The 18787-nt window shown below is 40.9% G+C and overlaps 1 protein-coding gene across 9 annotated transcripts in view; it reads left to right on the forward strand.

Moving 5' to 3' along the window:
* Window positions 1–18787, forward strand: part of LOC109084630 (arginine-glutamic acid dipeptide repeats protein-like) — a 150753-nt gene that overhangs the window by 59344 nt on the left and 72622 nt on the right. For all 9 annotated transcript variants that reach the window (XM_042751393.1, XM_042751390.1, XM_042751392.1 and 6 more), the window contains 2 exons: window positions 7626–8091; window positions 17611–17681. In XM_042751393.1, coding sequence (XP_042607327.1) covers window positions 7770–8091; window positions 17611–17681 — 393 coding nt within the window. In that variant the 5' untranslated portion in view covers window positions 7626–7769. The remainder of the gene's footprint in view (window positions 1–7625; window positions 8092–17610; window positions 17682–18787) is intronic.

Raw genomic sequence — 18787 nt, forward strand, 5'->3', positions numbered from 1 at the left:
TCCAGTCACTTCCCCTCCTGCCTGCCGCTCCAAGGCATGAAAACAATCTCAAATCATGTTTACAGTGCTGCACATTTGGACTCCATACTGCACCAGCGGTATAGAAAGCTGTGATTTGATATTGTTCCAAATGTTTAAGTGTCCTGTCTTCTTAAAGATGTCAAAGATTTGACACTGTAGGTGCTCTCTGGTTTTTGTCTGCTTTTAAATAAACAACAGTGTTTTGTGTGGCCAGCAGTGGAAATAGGACTAGAGAATTTATATTTATACTTGAGCCGAGTTGCCTTAAATGGAGAGGTGGAGTAACAAAGAGGGTGTTATTCAGACTAGAGCCTCTTAAAGACAGTCGGGCTGTGGGTTTGGAGAGGTGGCTGATCCAGAAACAAAAGCCGCTCCTAATTAGAGGTAATACCGTCCTGTGGTATCTGGGGTGGAGGTGCTTTTGGCAGAGCCGTTACGCGTGTTTTTGAATGCAAGGCTTGTTCGCGAGACCATCTGCCGCTGGTTGCCAGTGTTCATGGAAAAAAAAGCCACCGCCAGATAACTAAATAATTTAGTCTGGAAATGGTCTGACGCATTGACCTAATGGCATCGCCGCTGCGGCCTCATCATCTTTAACCTTATGTTCGCGAAGATGAGTTTGGAATAACGTTGCAGCGAGAATAAATGAGGTCCTGAACAATAAGCCTGAGCTGAGATCTGTCCTCCAGGCCCTATGTTTCATGCGATGATTAGTGGGGGTGCGAGGGTATGGTGACGCAGAGCTGAGCCCCCCTCTCGGTGGGTGTCTGTCAGGACCAGTGCTTCCCTGGGACCTCCCTGCTTTAACTGTGAATGAGGCTCAGGCTGAGCTGTCATGAGGCTTTTGATCAGCCGACTACTTTTAGATATCTTCTTTTAGCTACAGAATTATAATTTTTTTTTTTTTTGCACTGCACCATGCTAACAGTCTTTCTACATCAGCTATTATGCTGATTATATTTTGATTGAGGGAGGAAAAGCCATACAGGCATTGCTGCTACACAGTCTGAACCTATTGAAACAGTGAATAGGCTTTTGTAAACACTGCATTCGCATTGAATTCATTGTATTGTGAATCAAAGCAGATCAGCGGAGGTGGGGAAGTGTAATGTTAATATCCTCCGTATCTAGGGTAGATTTAGGAAGTGACGTATGTGTTTATCTACCATTGATTGAGTATTGATTGCGTGTGCTTGGGTGAAGCTAAGCCAAGAACACGTCTGCTGCACAATGCCAGATTGACGGTTAATACTATGTTTACTCCCTTTAAATACATCTTCCTTTGAATGCGCATTGATTTTCATATGCTTACCCTTGTTCACTTTTATTGAGTGCGAAAAGACGGTTCTCTTTATCAATATTCAACATACATTTTAGACACTCTTGAGAAAAACTATTGTCATATAAAGAAAGAAACCTTCAAATAAAAGTTAGGTTTAACTTAAAGAAACTGACAGAAATATCTTATTTAATGCAGTGATAGTACTACTACTAATAAAACTTATATTTGAAAACATTATTTTTTTTTTAGGAATATTTACCAGAAAAAAATTATTTCACAGAATTTATTTACCGGAAAAATGTTAATACACAACACAGTATTTCTGGGGGGGGGGAAGTAAAAAATAAAATAAAAAAAATAAATAAATTGAGGACAAAATTAGGTGTATTTCATAGGGCCAAGTTTCATGATGTTAATTAATTAGACATGCTTTATATATTAAATTAACCATTAAAACAGAGTCTAGACAAATTAAAATTGGAGAAAAAAAAGGATCCAGAAAAATCTAAAACGGAAAAACAGAATTTGGAAAAAACAAAACTAATTTCATAGGGCCTTATATATCTTTTTTTTTATTCTATTAATTAAATGGTGTGATTCTTCCTGCTTAGCATTTGCCAGTCGTGTTCTCATCACATTCGCACTCCTTCAGTGTTGATACTCCCTCTAGAAGTGCTTGTTTGCTACATGACCAGGCTAAAAGCACAGCGACTGACTATCCAGACCCCCCCCCCCCACACACACACACAAGCTCACACACTCTTTCTGCCACATGGATAAACTAGTCTGAGAGCCCTCAGTGTGGTTTGCACCGTGTTTGTGTCTTACAGTGTGAAATGAAGTTACTCTCAGGCACGGTGCTGATAATAGACACAAGCGCTGACGGGGAGCCGGCCCCTCTGGGAATTGTGCAGAGGGAATACACACTCACACACACAACCACTTACTCTCACATACTCTGATTGCTTGGAGCCTAGCCTTCAGCCTCTGGTTTACTGACTCCTCAGGGCTCAGATTAGCCAACTGATTTCTGTATATAAATCATCAACGTTTGTCTAGTTACAGAGGCTACAGAGATGTGCAGAATTAATTTCCAGCCAGTGTTTGTGTAAGATGCCCTCATGAGATCTGAATATGACAGTATATTAAAGTAGAGTGGTAGCTGTTGATTAGACATTAAAGAGGATATTCAAATAGCCTCTTTTTTCCTGAAATGTATAAGTGCATATTTGAAAGTATTTTTGCTCTCATATCAAATCAGGTCTCTGAGGCTTTTTAAGCCTCATTTTATATGCATATGTATAAACTTTTGCTGCACGATAAAAAGTCGGTTCTGTGATTAGCAATAAATATCCAGTGTGCTTTCAGATGGAGCAGCATTTACTACACAACCGTAGTTCACTGACAAGCTGCGCAAACAGCTTTCACTATCACAGGCGATTCATCGTTGATAATGAATATAATATTGTGTAGCTTGTTAGTGAACTACGGCTCTGTGTATATAAATGCTGCTCCATCTGAATGCGTTCTGGAGATTTACTACTAATCACAGAACCAGCTTTACTGACAAAATGCGCATGATAAACGCATGCGTTTTATCGTGCAGCCCTAGTATAAACGTCTATGCATATTGATACCTGTTTATATAGGACACCAAATACGTAAATCCAAATGAATTAAATATCTTATTCTGCAAAAATATTTGTATCTATACAAATAAAAACATTGCTTTACTATCTACCTATCTACCTACCTACCTGTCTATCTGTCTGTCTGTCTGTCTGTCTGTCTGTCTGTCTGTCTATAAAAAAATCTCAGATTTTAAAAGGAGTTCTGCAGTGTTTGTCTTGATCATCTGTAACTCCACTTTCGGTTAAGGTCTCAGAAGTTACAAAAATCTATTTGTTCCTGAAGGCTGCAGTAAAAGAACCAAATGCATAGATGTTAGGCTGTGTATAATGCGAGTCTTTATAGAGTTATGCTTTGAAGGAAGGCCTTTTCTTGCATTATTTCACTTAATGGAACTGGCTTTGGTAAAGCTTCAAGATCCATCAGCCTGTCAGCGCAATTTAATACTCAATAAAAACGGTTCCCGTGTGGAGAGGGTCCTACACCGTACTACACAACGGTATCAATAAAGAAGCCATTTATTGAGGAGCACTGAGTAATTGTTAGAAATAGTCAGTAGTGGCCATTAATATTTAGAATAGGCTGGACTTTATTCTGTATAATTTTTTCGAGTAGGAACGGTTTCAGAATAAATGTGTGCCATCAGAAAAAGATGGTGTTATTAGTGGACCGATGGTGTGAATCTTAATTTTTAGTATGGATTATACATGCTTCTGATGCGTGATCATGTGAAACTATTGGAATTGAACTGCTGCGAGTCATAATTTCACACAATACAGAGTCAGTGTGATGCTTTCATCAGCAATAACAGAAATCTTTGATAACTCAACACCAGATAATAATGCTGTGTTTTTTGTTGTTGGAGTTCTGCTTCAGATGTCTATTTATTTATTTATCGAGCTTTTCACTTGGCTCTCTAGCAAAATAGATTGATTTCAACAAAGCTGTTTTCAGAGTAGCTCTCTTGGATGAGCTTCGAACGAGACATTTGTCTGATAAATCTCAGTTACTCGTATTGCAGATAATGTTTTGTTTGATATGTTCCAAGGCTAATCTCGCACAGCGAAAACAATCACATCAGACGTGTATTTCACAACTTCCTTCTGGAAAGCCGTCAGTAATCCTCGCCAGTCAAACGTCTGTGTTTCGTAATGCACCGATTGAAAATACCGATCAGGGATCACCAAAAATCTTGTTGCCGTCTGCTTGTTGACTTTACCTATCCAAAGCAATCTTCGACTATATTTGCAAATGAAGCACACCTGGCAGTTAGGGTTTCTTGGGGGAAATAGCATTTGTGTTTGTCTGACCCTTTATTGGCTTTTACCTCAAATCACAGAGATGAATGCATGGGCTATTGGCGTAATAGGAGAGTGATTTAGGATGAATAAAACATGCAGCATGAAAGAGTAATGTTGAAAAAGGTGTGTGTTTTGTAATAGAGCCCTGCTGCGTGTCCATTGTGAGGTGATGTGTTAATAGTGGGAGAGCAACTGTATGGTTGGAGGGGTGAGAAGGTCTAATTTATCCGCAGCTCTGAAGGAGAAATGTATTTTTATTTAAAACCTCCTGGCTCACACCCCTTGACTTCATTGGAGTAATGGAAATGGTAAAATAGGTGCTGTTGGCTGAGACCCCTGAAGCTTTTTTTTTTCACCAGCTTTCACAAATGGCTGCTTTTTCTCCCTCCCTGCCTCTCTCCCTCCCTTTTCCATTAAGACAGCTGGTATCTTTCAAAAGGTCCTGCTCTGGTGATTGATGTGTAATGGCTTCAAGCCTCACCTGCCCCACAGCTCGTTATTCATCTGTGGGTACTGTTGAGGGGAGTACTCGCCATTGCTTAATTGGTCCTGGTCACCATTCAGACGCCACATGAACCGCTGCATTGTTGCTAGTCGCTGCTGTGAACCTCACTGCAGCCGCTGCTTATCACTGGTTGCTTGTGCTCCTGTGGGTATAAATAAGACGCTCTTTACATGGAGAATGTGTGGATTGCTGACCTTTCTGTGGTTGTAAGTTATTCATCACATGAGGTGCGGTTGTACAGCATAAGGCAGTAAGGCTTGTTTTGACACCTTTATCATCTTACAGTATGGTTCCAGCTTATATTTTTTGGTAACCAAATATTATCAAGATGCTACCACCATAAAAGTATTTTTCAATGTAGTCCTTCTGCTGTTAAGTTTATAGTATTTTTATATATATATATATATATATATATATATATATATATATATATATCTATCTCTGTTCTATTTGTACTGCAGTTTAAAACTGTTGAAATCTTGGGTGTATATATTTTCTCATCCAACTATTTAATAATGAGATTGACTGACTAGTTTTTCTAGATTCTTTTTCATATTTATTTATATTTGTTTTTTAACTTTTTGAATGTTAAAACCTTCTCAAACATTCATTGCATGCTTTTTAAGTTATATTAGGTCACTATCATATTTTTAAGATTAAAATTGTGAAATGCACCTCAACCCCTGCATTCTGTTTGATTATCTTGCTCTCATGAACCACCAGACCAGCTGAACACCAGAATCATGAAACCCGTCCGATCGGTGTCCGATGAACTCAGTACTGGCTAAATAATGCAGGGTTTCTTTCCCGATCGATTAGCCAACAAGTAATTTTAGCAGCCCACCAACTTGTCGAGTTTGAATATGCGTAGTTTTGCTGTAATTCAAAGTGACTTGAAGAAAACACACGCATGTAATGAAAAAAAATAACACTCAGTGATTATAGAAACATTTCTGGTTAGTGTATGTTTTTGTGTGTTCAGACTGGCGGTCAGCACTGTAACTCATCTTAAGGTGATTAATCGGGCCGTGACGTGGCAGCGCAGTGCTGTAATCAGTCTGTAGTGTTGGAGGTTGATGAGGAGAGCAGCTGCCCCGTCAGTTGCCGTCTACTCAAGATGACAGGCTGCCATTGACAGGACTGCTTGTCAACTGCACCAGTGTGCCTGTCATAAGCCATTTCTCTTCATTTTTATACCTGCTCTATAAACACACCTCTCACACTGACAAACAGCCCAATTCTGTCCTGCTGCTGTACTCCCGCAGGCTCCTCGCATTTCCAAATTCACTCGCTGTAGCTTTTTCGGCAGTTGTCAGGTTTAGCTGCACCAGAGGCTGTAATCTTTACTTTCCCGTTCATTTGAAGCGGTGCAAAAGTGCACTTCATCGTTGTTACACAGCCGTTTCATGCTCTTGTATTGGAGGTCTCGTTTTGTTTTTCCACTTTGTGCTTTTTGGCCAACGAAAGATTGATCTTTATTTTTATGAATGTTGACTTAAAAGAGGCAAGTAGCAGCAAGCGTTGTAAAAACAGGATTTGATCCAAAGCTGTTTTCTGTCTGAGTCTCCTGCCAGATTTTCTTCTCTGTGCCTGTCTGTTCTGATTTCCACGGGTGATCGCTGTGCTAGCTGAGGTAGGGCCGCCTCTGGCCAGGCTGTAGTTAGTCTGACCAGCATGCACAACCAACAAACACTGTGGCCTGGAGGGAGCGCCGGGTCTTATTCCAGTCTAACATATTGCTTGTAAGGAATTCTCCATAGCCTGAACTGGCTAGTTGTGTGAAGGTCTATATAAGCCTAATACCCTGTAAAATGTGCAGCTGAGCCTATTTGATAATGCAGTGGGGAATCCTGTTTAGGTCACTGTGCGGGGAAACATAGTGCTGCTTTTCATCGACAGGCAAAAATGAGCTGGGGAATAGAGCAGGCAGCTTGAAGTTTGTGCTCTTTTGATATAGCTGTGCTCAGAGCTCTCCTGAGGACGTGCGCCGCTGCTGTGGAGAAGACCGCCGATTGATGTTCCTTTTGGTGCACGACGTCACAGCACTGCTCGCCGGCTGTGATTGATTAAAGCTATTGCATGAGTATCAACAGGCCCTTGGTTTTATAAATATTTCTCACTGTGTTACAGAATTTTAGGGCTGGGCGATATAGCCAAAGAATCCTATCTCTGTACTTTTTGGCTGAATTGTGATATACAATATACATCTCAGTATTTTATACATTTTTCTATGTGGATAAAAAAAAATATATATATTTACTTACTTTTTTTTACATCCTGCCCAATGTTGTCCAATGAAACAGTGTTTAAAGGCAGTGAAAACAAATGTAGTGAAAGTAACCATGTAGGCTATGCTATATTATGTGCAAAAAAGGAAGTGAAGTGGGAGGAGGGGGGTTGAGCTGGGACTCTTAACTCGGGACGCCAAAGGCGTCTCGGTGCTATATGTCGCCGCACTGCCCTGGTTTTATAAATATTTCTCACTGTGTTACAGAATTTTCACGATGCTATTGGTGCTGACTATTTTGTAAAATCTTAATATTAATGACATTTTACATTTAACCTTGTCTTGTATAAAAGGTCAAATTATGTGATATTTCAAGAGTTATTGACCTTGACAGAGTCATGTAGGTCTGCGTTTTTACTGCATGTTGCCGCACGTTACCACAAAAAATATTATTTTAGGAGGGTTTTTTTTTGTCTTCACTGTAATATCAGAATAGTTGTATTACCCTGACATTGTTTTTCTGCTCCCTCCCAAATTTTTTTAAAATGACTTTTAATTGTGTGATGAAATGTCACTGTACGAAGAAAATGCCTTCATATTGAACAAAAAATGTGTCACTTTATTTACCTCTCTAACAATGTCTTTATTTTCTCCATTCAGCTCTTCTGAAACACTGGGGTTGTTGGTGTGGCCAAATTTTCCCTGGATTTGATTGGTAAATTCAGAAGACTGAAGCCCAGGCTCACAGTCTACCTTTCACGGAGGCCCAGCCGTGAGAGGACAGAAGAAGGCACGTGGCGAATCATGACTGCCGACAAAGAGAAAGACAAGGAGAGGGAGCGCGACCGGGACCGGGACAGAGATCGCGAAAAGCGGGACAAAACACGCGAAAGCGAGAGCTCACGGCCACGGCGCAGTTGCACGCTAGAGGGCGGAGCTAAGAACTATGCAGAGAGCGAACACAGTGAGGACGACGACAATGAGACGCCTGGGGCCGCCACCGCAGAGGAGGCCACTAAAAAGAGCAAGAAAAAGCTACCCAAGAAGAAGTCGCGCTATGAGCGAACGGAGAACGGCGAGATCACTTCCTTCATTACAGAGGATGATATTGTTTACAGATCTGGCGGTAAGATTTGGTTGTACAGTACATTTTGTCTGTCTGACTCATAATTTTAGTTTCAGCTGAAGGAATTTTGGCGGTTGTAATAAAATAAGCATGCCATTGGACAGCAAGTATGTATTTGGCAATATTTTGTTAGCATTGCTGAAAATGGTGCTTTAGCATAGCATAAACATTTCACCACAAATGCATTTTCATTGGCTGCTGTGCTTGACCAAATAAATTCACTGCTTTTTGATGAAAATGCAGCAGAAATCAGTGTGATGATATTTGAAATGGTCATGTTTTTCACACTTAGCTTTCCAAAGCACACATAAGATTCTTGTTTTCCTTTTATGTTTTTCAGTGAGCGACAGAAAAAGCGAAACGGTCCACATTAGGTCTTTATTAGGCGCTGAGATTGAGCTTAGACCAGAGCAATAACCTTTTCCTGCGCTGTAAACATGGCCTCTCTTTCACCTGCTGTTTAGAAATTGGTTGTACATGAGGCTGGGGGGAAATGTCAACACTCCGGTGGAGGGCATGGCACGGCTGTGTAGCGCAGCTACCGTAGTCCTAAATCATCCTCGCCGTGTCTTTCATTTATTTAGCAGCAACAGAAAGGTCAAGCTGTATGCTTAGATATTTAATGCGAAGACGTCAAATTATAGCCAATGCATAATTTCCAATCCCGTCTCTTCACCCCGTCTCTTCTGCTTAGAGATGCATTTGCTCAGAGGGGGAAGGGGGGGAATGGTGTGACGGTTGACCCCCTCCTCCTCTTCCTCCAGCCGTTGCCCCAGTGGAATCGGGTTGGAGGCATTATCTGCTGAAGCTCCTTGAAAACACAGTTTCTGAAGCTCTCTTTTGGTAATAACCCAGCAGACCCCTTCCCTGCTCTGTTTTGGAGAGTACCGCTGCTCTGCTTAGATAAGTCTGAATTGAATCACATGTCTGAGGCATGTTAGTTGATTTTGGCAGCGCTGCAGTGGAGAATAGAAAGGGATATCACCATGTTTTGAAGATGGCTGCTTTAAAGTGCCTTTGTTATTTAAAAAAAGGGAATCTTGATTCCACCACAGTAGATGATGATAGTCATTTTAGTGATCTAATGATTAAGAATATGCTGTTTATACAGAAAACCTTTCAGTTGACTTTCACTGTCTTACACATCATAAATACATCATAAAACTGATCTGTTAATGCTTCAAAAGATTTCTAGGAAATATTTGTAAAAATCTGTAAACCGAGTCACTCTGCAACACTGGATCATTTAAAATGCGTGCATATTTAAGCCATATTGCGATTTCAGCTTTATTTCTTGTAATCATGCTGGTCTAGGCGTATATACATGCAGTTTGTGGTCAGTCGCTGCAGCCTTATTGCAATCAGATTTGATTCGGGAGGCTTAAGTAGACACAAAGCCTGTGGTGGATTAAACCCTACTAAATGTTAAATCCTTTTATATTCGTCTAGTGACACACAATATGTAAAACCGGCCACCCTTGGAGTGGGTATTAAAAACGGTGAGAAGCCAACGGAAAAAGAGAGAGTGTAATCAAGGGAGAGAACTGAAACAAGACAATAATTGCTTTTGTGGCTCGAGAGAGTCGGCTGCGTGCACGTATGACACTAGATAAGAGGAAGTAATATTGAAAGCCAACACGGAGATCACCCTCATACTTTTTTGCCCGCTAACGTTTTTATAGCAATCTTAGCATGCATTTATTAGGTTGTCTGAAGAAGCAAATAAGGCACGTCGTTGGAGAGATGGAGTGTGCTTGAGTGAGGAGGGAAGGAAGGAATGGAAACGAGGAGTGAGTGGAGTGTGATATGGATGAGGAGAGAGAGCTAGAGAGGCATTTGTATTGCAGACAGGGCCGCTCGGATGGAAGGAAGAGTAAAGCAGCTGAATCGATCAGGCCTTTGAGTGGCGTTCTCGTGTCCAGGCTCCCTGTAGCTTTGCGGATATTCGCTACACAGAGGCAGCTTATGGATCCAGCCGGGAGATTATACACGCATGAGATCAATACTCAGGCCTCTGCGAGCTGGCCGTGGCTGTCTGCAGTCCGTCTTTACAACCCGGAGTCACACCGATGTCCTTGTACTGTGACGGCAATTTGTCTCCCTGGCTGCCATTTGGCTTTTAAAATGGAGAGCTCATCAAGTGGGATTGGCTGGATGAGTACCACTCCCACCCGTGTGATGAGAACGCTGACAATAAAGAGAGGTGAATGTCCACAGTGGGCTTAGCTGAGGGTTGGGGTGGTCTTTATGGTGCTCATTATAGCGCTCTTCCAAAACCTAGCAGGCTGCCTACCTAGAGAGCATTTTAAGGCAGCATAGAATCGCTCCAAAAGGAGACCGGCATGATTAATTTCTGCAGATTAGTGCCCTGTATCAGTTATTAGCTGATATTAAGATTTTTTTATTATTATTAGTTCAAATTGGATATCAGATGATGTTGAGTTGTGCAGGCTGATTTCCATCTATTTTTACAATTAGACTGCCTTTGCTCGCATCTAACACTCACAGGTTAATCTTTAGAAGTTAGTTTCACCATTATTATTATTAAGTTATTAATGCAAGCTAAATTCTTAAAAAAAAATTCTTGCATTTTTATTGTTATTAATGTAACTTACATTTTTTTTTTCCTTTTAAAAAGAAATTAAAGTGGCATTTTTATTTTAAGAATAAAACATTGTAATAATAAACTAGGAAACTTTTAAGATTTAAAATGGCATTTTCCAGCAGCTTATTAATAATAATAATAACAATAATGGACTACAAATAATATAATAATTAATAATAATAATAATAATAATAATAATAAATCAAAATTAAAAGTTCACTTTAAAAAAAAAAAAACTAAACAGCATTTATTTCTAGTTTTATTTTAATCATCATTATCTTAATCATCGTAATCATATTTTTTTTTTCATTGAGTTATAATAGTGTGGTACTGGTGCTTCCCTACCCAAAGTCTAAGGCGCTATTGCTTGTATCCTACTCAGAATAAGCAATCCCAGAATGCATTGTGGTCAGTGGATATATATATATATATTTTTTACTGTCTATCTAGAGCATTACAGTTCAGTCACTTGTGAGGTTCCTTAGGCTGCTGACTGTGTAGGGTGTAAACAACAAGGCATCTTACTAGATTTTGGAACAGAGCTTATGGGTTGGGGTTATGATTGATGTGGAGGTCTAGATGTTGAATTTACGAAAGTTCTTCAATGGGTACGTCCCTGGAGAGGGCCTCTATCTCTCTCTCCTGGCTGCCTGTGGGTGTCTGGACAGCTGTCACCTAATTACAGAGCCACCCAAAGCTTGCTGTCTTTTCCGTAAGGCTGAGATCTCCACCGGGAGCTTGAACACGTTATCCTCACATCCACATAGACCTGTGCGGATTCCTTGTCAGCTCGGTAATGTCATTTCAAGACTGCTTCTTTGTCTGCTCGCAATTTTGCCTGATTATCAGCTCGGTGTACGTTTCATGTTTGTCAGTGGATACAGGAGAAAGAGGTTATAGAAACACTAACAGGCGAGCAAACTTCAGATCTTTCCCTGGAACACAGTCAAGAATGAACACAATAGACTTGGCGGGGTGAAAATGGACATGCACCACCTTCGCAAAAAGAGCGCTTGGGCCATCGCCGAAATAAACTTCTCCTCTTTCTCCTCCATTTGTTGTCAGAGGGGAGAAACCAGGCTCTCTCTTGGCTTCGAGTCATGTATTATTCAGCGAGGTGAGACTAACAGCATTTGACCACCTGAGTGAGTCATCAAGCAGCAGTCTTCATCTCCCTGTTGCTCTTCTGAAGAGACAGCAACAGTATCACCCCATGTTGAGAGACAACTTTTCCATGCATGTCTTCCACTCTGCTTCCAGCTGTCTTAAGATTTAGACAGACAGAAAGAGAGATGGGGGATGAAAAGCGAGGCAGAGCAGGTGACAAGGAGACCCTCAGATCCATGTCTCGAAGGGGAGAACAGAAGCTTTGCTTTCTAAATCAAATCATTAAATGCGGTCAATTAAAAGGGACACATTTTACACTGGTAGCATTTATTTTTCCCTGAGGGTCACTCATGTTAAGGGTTCTAGTGCTAAAAAGATCTTTTGCTCGTGACCCTTTATCTGATCGTTACCACATTTATTATCTTATCAATTTCTGCCTTTTTTTCCCTTTTTTTCATTTTATCATATTAAGCAGTTTCATATATTTATTTGTTCACCGTCATTTCTTATATTTTTACATCTTAGGTTATTTTTGCTGTGTCTAGCATTTAAAATATATATATATATATATATATATATATATATATGTATATATATATATATATATATATATGTGTATATGTGTATATGTGTATATATATATATATATATATATATATATATGTATATATATATGTATGTATATGTATGTATATGTATGTGTGTATGTATGTATATATATATATATAAATTAATTTAGACAATATAGTTTGTATTTTAATATATAGCCTACATAAAAAATATTTACATTTTAATATATGATACATGTATTGGTTATCTGTCATAACATGAAAAAATTGCTTCTTGTCAGCAAAAACTCAATAAGTGTCTTTTAATAGTTCTATATGTAAATAAACTGTTGCGAATAGCTAGTTTAGTATAATGACACTGTGTGAAACAAAATGCATTTAGTTTGAGATATTCAAACAGTCATGTTGTTGGGCGCCTTTGATTGTTTCTTCGTTTTAAACCCCCATATGCCACTTTTATTCTTCCCAAAATAAAAGGCTTAAGTGTCACCGAAATTCTTCCTTTACAACGTTTCAAACAGTGTGCAGAGAAATCCCTAGTACTAAGCTGATAGCTGGAAATAAAAGAGCCGGATCTATTCTGAAATTTCTCTTCGTGTAGCATTGTATGACAGGGAGACTGTAGAGGCTTTTGTGAAATCGAACCACCTGCCAATTACAAATTAGAAAGCTGCTACAGACTAAGTGTACCACACTCGTCAAACGGCTTCTGTTCCCGGCCCAGAGGGGGTCAACTTTTTTCTGCCTGCTGCTCTGAGGGTTTGATCTAATTCGGACCGGAGGTATTAATCTCTTGCTATGAGATGAGGCAAAAAATTAGCAAGCTTGTCATATGAGAGAAGAGCAGAATAAGTGTATGTGTGTGTGTGTATTTGAAGCTGCAGGTCTCAATGAGACTGTTTCTCCTGACACATGGCATTGGTGCCAGCTGAAGCACCTGCGCTGAAGTACTTCCAAGTATGATGTGACATAAGCGGCACAGGTCGACGCTTCGTCGCTTGTCGTCATGTAGGAAGAGAGGGGTGTGAATGCGACACGTGGAGTGTTAAGTCAGCACCTGGTCCGAACCCCCTGTCATTTCATTATTGCATACCTCCGGCTACTTTCATTTCAAGATAAGCACGTTAAAGGATGACCGCAGCGGCCGTCTGCGTTTAACAATGATACGACAGGTTTTCTCTACGGTAGCACCACCTCTCTCTTAAAGAAAACAGCTGAGCACGTGTGTAATATTAACATTTTGCTGTAGCCTTTTTGTGTCTCAGTATTCCTCCTCGAAGGCAGAGTGGATTAAAACAGTAGCTGGATTGACACGGTAAGCTGGGCAGGTCTCTTTCATCGGTAAAGGTGTGTTTTAAATTTGCCACGCTTCACCGGTTTAGAAGAATGGCTGAGTGAACAATAAGCTTCGGCAGAGGACGAGGAGGAGGGTTGGATGAGCGCTACCCCTCTTCCCCTTCACATGAATATTCATGTTGCTAAGTGACGAGTGACAAAACATTAAGAAATAATAGCTGCAAACAGATCAACTTCTAACATCCGTTTTGTCGTTTTACTTTAAGCATGGGTGTGAGCGCGTCTCGGCGTGTGATGGACTATTTCTTCAGCTCAATAAATCTCAATCTAAAGGATGAGGCCAGGCTGCTCCAGCAGAGTGGTCGATAATGGATCTGTGCTGTTTGCAAAGCCCCCACCCTTCTGTTCTCCTCAGGCCACTAAAGACAGAGTGAGAGAGCCAGGTAAAGAGACTGAGAGGGAGAGAGAGCTGGGACCTGTGGCCTGTGGGAGACATTTGGGAGTCCACAAAGCCCCTAGAACAGTACACATCCCCTCAAATCCCATACACCCCTCCCCCAGACGCCCCCCTCTCTCTTTTTCTCTGAGTCTCTTTCCCTTTTTTCTCTGCCTGCTCACTCTCTGATGGAGAGGGGCTTCTCTAAAAGCACAAAATGGCTGGAACGCAGCTGAACAGATTGGAGTCTTAAAGGTCCGCTCTAAAAGAGTACAGCGCAAATTACAGCCTCACAACTCTCCACGGCCAGCGAGTACCGTCATTATTGTAAAATATTAAACACAATTTATTTCCCGAGGACCTTTTGTTTGGAAACGAGTTTCACAGATGGGTGGGAAAAGTACCTTTTGGATTGTTTTAAAAGCAATTTCTTGGCTAGTTTTTGCTGACTGTTCGGCTAGACTAGAATGTTACCAATGGTTTTTCTGTTGCATTTTACAGTTGCTTTTTTATAGCTCATTGCATTACAAAACAAACAGTGCAATTAATGGCATCTCTGGTTTAAACTTAAGTGGTAAAAGTAGTTAAAATGCGGTCACATTAGCAAAAAAGGTTCGTTGTCTATTGTCAGCAGTGTGAAGCACAAATTTTAAACCAAGCAGTTTTTTTGTTGGGCAGCACGGCAAATCTGTGACCAACTTGAACCCGATGCATAATCTACATGTTGCAATCTTTAATCCCCACATGAAATACTCTGAAATAAATAGATTTCACTCACCAACTTTACTGAACAATGGTAAATGTGACCACAATTCCATCAAGTGTTAATAAAGATATGTGCTGATAAATGTTTCTTTTTTTTTTTCTAATTTAATGCTGGTGTAACTAAATTCAAATGATTCAGTTTAATTCTTAATTCTTTTCAAGTACATTTTCATTATTTATATATTGAAAAATGCATAAACGCTGCAAAATATTGATTTTCCTTTAGCGTTATTGCCCAGAAATAGGCTGAAGTCACATTTACGGCTTCATTTACCTCAGGAAGCATTTCAAACCAGACCTTTATACCTCAGTATTTTCCTTACGGCTCACAGCACAGATATCTATTGCCTTGTCAGTATGTAGGGAATCCATTTCCTCTAAATGAATCTACCAGCCGGGTTAAGAGACTATAAGCCGCAATTCTCAAAGGTAAATCCCTCTCAACACCGCCTGGGACGTTCTGAAACATGTCATCTCATTTCATTGAGATTTGTCTCTTTTGTTCTCCAGCCTCCCCTCCCCCTCCGGTGAAGGCGGTCAGTCACGGCGCTGATGGATATATTCACTTACATTATCTTGTAAATGAGAGGATAAGCTCAGGTAGAAACAGACGGGCAGAGCTCAGCCCACCCCACTAACACACTAGAAAGCCTTCGAAAACCCTGTGCGGACCAGCTCTGATAACAAGCCTTTCCTGTCACACATGCAACCCACTCAAAATGGCCCCCTCTGCATTCTTAACACCCCCCCCCCCCCTTTCCCCTCCCAACTAACGGTTTACAATGTGCTCAGCCTATTAAATATCTTTATTCCGCCTGCTGCATTGAACAGATAAACGCAATGAGATCAATAACGGCACCAGGCAAAACAAATAAATAAAAGATGTGCACTAAGAGGGCTGGAACGGAATCGCTCTCCTTTTGTTAGTAGTAGCTTTTAGCCTCCTCAGCCCACGCTACGTGAATTCATCCCTGGAATACTGAAGCGTTGAGATAAACATTTATCTCCATGCAGTTTTAGCACTACAGAGACACAAAGACTTCTAACATCTCCAAATCTCTGCTTAAAGCGATGACACACACTCAGGCTGCTATCCTCGGCGTGGTGTGAGAGTGTGTTTGTGCCACGCTTCAGGAGCTGTGTGTTATGCAGATATGGCTGCTGGGTAACTGCGAGCCTCGACCCCATCATCAACACACACGAGCGTTGCTTGCGGATTTAGCGAGCTGGAGACAAGATGGTGGAGTCGCCCTTGCTTTTTAATGCACAGCTCGTCTTTTAACACGCGGGATGGCCTTTGTTTATGTGCCAGGAAGTGTGAATGAATCATGGGTTCAGGAATCTGTTGTGACTCTTGAAATCTGCTTTCTGATAAGCCACTTTTAACTTCCCGTTTGGTATTAGCTAGCTCATTATTTGTTTTTATATTAATTTTTTTTTTTTTTTTTTTACAGCCTGAGAGCTGATGGTTAACATTAGGTGATGTCATCAGAAAAGGAATGTGATGACTTGCTCTGATGACCTTCCTTTTCTTAACTATACACTTGGTTAACATGATCTAATAGACTGGGCATCCTAGGTGACGTCATCTTTGTTACATTTTGGTTTTATGTTTTAAAAAGAGATTTTTTTTTTGTTTAGAATAATGTGAATGGATGTATTTGGCACTAGGGATGTTTAAAGTAAAGATGGCCAGTTTTGATTTCATGTTGACTTGAAACCACAGCAACCCCAATCACCTGATCTCAAGCTGAACGGCGCAGGTCTAGGTAACACAAATACCTGCTTGCTTGCCGGTGTAAAATGGATTTGTAGTGTGAAATAGCAGTGTAATGTAATGAGTGTTTTGAATGGAGCGGTGGCTGGCACCTCGGAGTCTGACAGAGGGTGATCCAAGCAGCCGAGCACAGTCCTCTTTGTGTTCTCAACACATTTGAACTATCAAAGAATGCTTGTCTTCAAACTAGAGACTCATTCTTCTGTGTAAATAAGATTCTTATCTAGCAAACAGCTCCGAACACTCCCTTTCTTTCAAAAAGACATCGTTTTTTTTTTTTTCCCTCACATAACTCGCAATAATTTTGATGTCGGTACAACACGGCACTGAAGTATTTTCCATTTCAAGAGCGCCTCAGATTGTCTCTCTGCGGAGAAGCGGGTGGAACAAGAGGGTGATCTTTTCATCCCCCGCACTCTACAAATGTTTGGCAGATTGACCGCAGAGGAAGGAAGTATGTGTGCTTGTATGTGCGTCTACTTAGCTAAAGCTGCTTTCTCTTGTTGGGAGGCTGTGCAGTGTGAATGTTTTTGTTAAGAAGATGAAGGTTCGTGACCTGGCCATACCACCAGTCACATTTAATTTAAACACAGAGGCCCACTGCTCAGCTTCCAGAGGAGGAAAAGTTATGCAATTTGATCATAATTTAGGATACATTTCATATCATATCAGCTTCACATTGTCTCCTATGTTCGTTTATTGTATTTTCTTCCCTACTCAAACCCCTGCCATCACATAATTGTGTTGGAACAATACCGACCTACTTTCTCGGACTCCCCCTGATTTTTATTCTGGAAAGGGCGGACTGTCCTGCGTCCAAAAAACCTTTAATCCTATTACTCACATTCCAGTTGTGTTTTACAAAGGATTTTGTGCAGGTTTGAGAAATGAAGATAATTGAGATCATCTTATCTGACAGTCTAGATGATGTTAGTAACACTGTTGTTTGTCATCTTCTTCACAGATTGTGTGTACATAGAGAGCCGACGGCCGAACACGCCCTACTTCATCTGTAGCATTCAGGACTTCAAGCTGGTGAGTTGACTTGGTTTTTTCCTTCCCCTCATCCACCAGATCAAGCCTCCCGCTCCGCCAGCCCTTATGTAACAGTGTTGCCATTGTGTTTCATTTGTTATCTTTTTCTATACGTCCAAAGCTGGATCAAACGCAAGGGTTTGATGTGGGTAATTGCCTTGATTCATTTCGGTGAAATGGCCGGTTCCAATCAATGTCTAAGAGTAATGCTGCTACAGTGTTGGAAATTTAAGTTTCATACCTTCAGATTTTCCTGTACTCTTGTTTAACCAGGCTTATGGGTGTTTTCTGGAAATGAAATGTGCTGACAGTTTTTCTGCTTTTAATGCCCGTGTTTTTTGTTCTATAGGAAAATCAGCCTGCAACACACTGAGATTTACAAGTTTAATTAGCTTGTCTGAAGCGAGATATTCTCTACAAAGCCTCGGCTAGCTCACACATGTTTACGTTGTAGCGCCAGCTTGGTTTTGCATGCCGTTAATTGATCAATTAAAAAAAGCGAGAGAAAGGGAAAAAAAAACTCCTGTTGCGGATCGTAGTTCTTGCCACTTGATCCGCTCCTCGCTGCCGCTTTTTTTTATAGATTATTAATCAGCTACTTAAAAAGCTTGAATCTTCAAAGGACACGTTGATCAGAGAGCAAAACCACCTCAGATTCAATCTACTTTATTAGGCCAATATATCTCCCTGATTTATTTCCTCCAGCAGCCGCAGACAGCTGTTTTTTTTCCTTCCATGGCTGCCACATTCGATGGTAACTATGTAGAGATAACGTTATGTCACAAGCAAATAAGCACATTATGGCTTTTCTGATGGCTACTTCCCCACAGCAGGAGACAATTAGCCGAGAGGTCCTTCATCCCCCCCCGTAGAGTGTGTGGAGGAAGACCCATGAGGCTTTGTTAATGGTACTGAACAGCTAAGGTGCTGATGGGAGGGGGGTGGACACAGGGCAGGCTGGCTTATGACAGCCACAGGAGCTGAAGTGGGGGGGTTCAGGGCTGGCTGGATGAGTGAGAAGGATGGGAGGGTAGGTAGGGGAGTGCGTGCCAGAGCCCGGGCATCCAAGCAGCCTGTAATCGGATTGCTCTGAAGAGTGCTGAGGG

This window comes from Cyprinus carpio, chromosome B23, assembly GCF_018340385.1.
Source record: "Cyprinus carpio isolate SPL01 chromosome B23, ASM1834038v1, whole genome shotgun sequence".
NCBI lineage: Eukaryota > Metazoa > Chordata > Actinopteri > Cypriniformes > Cyprinidae > Cyprinus > Cyprinus carpio.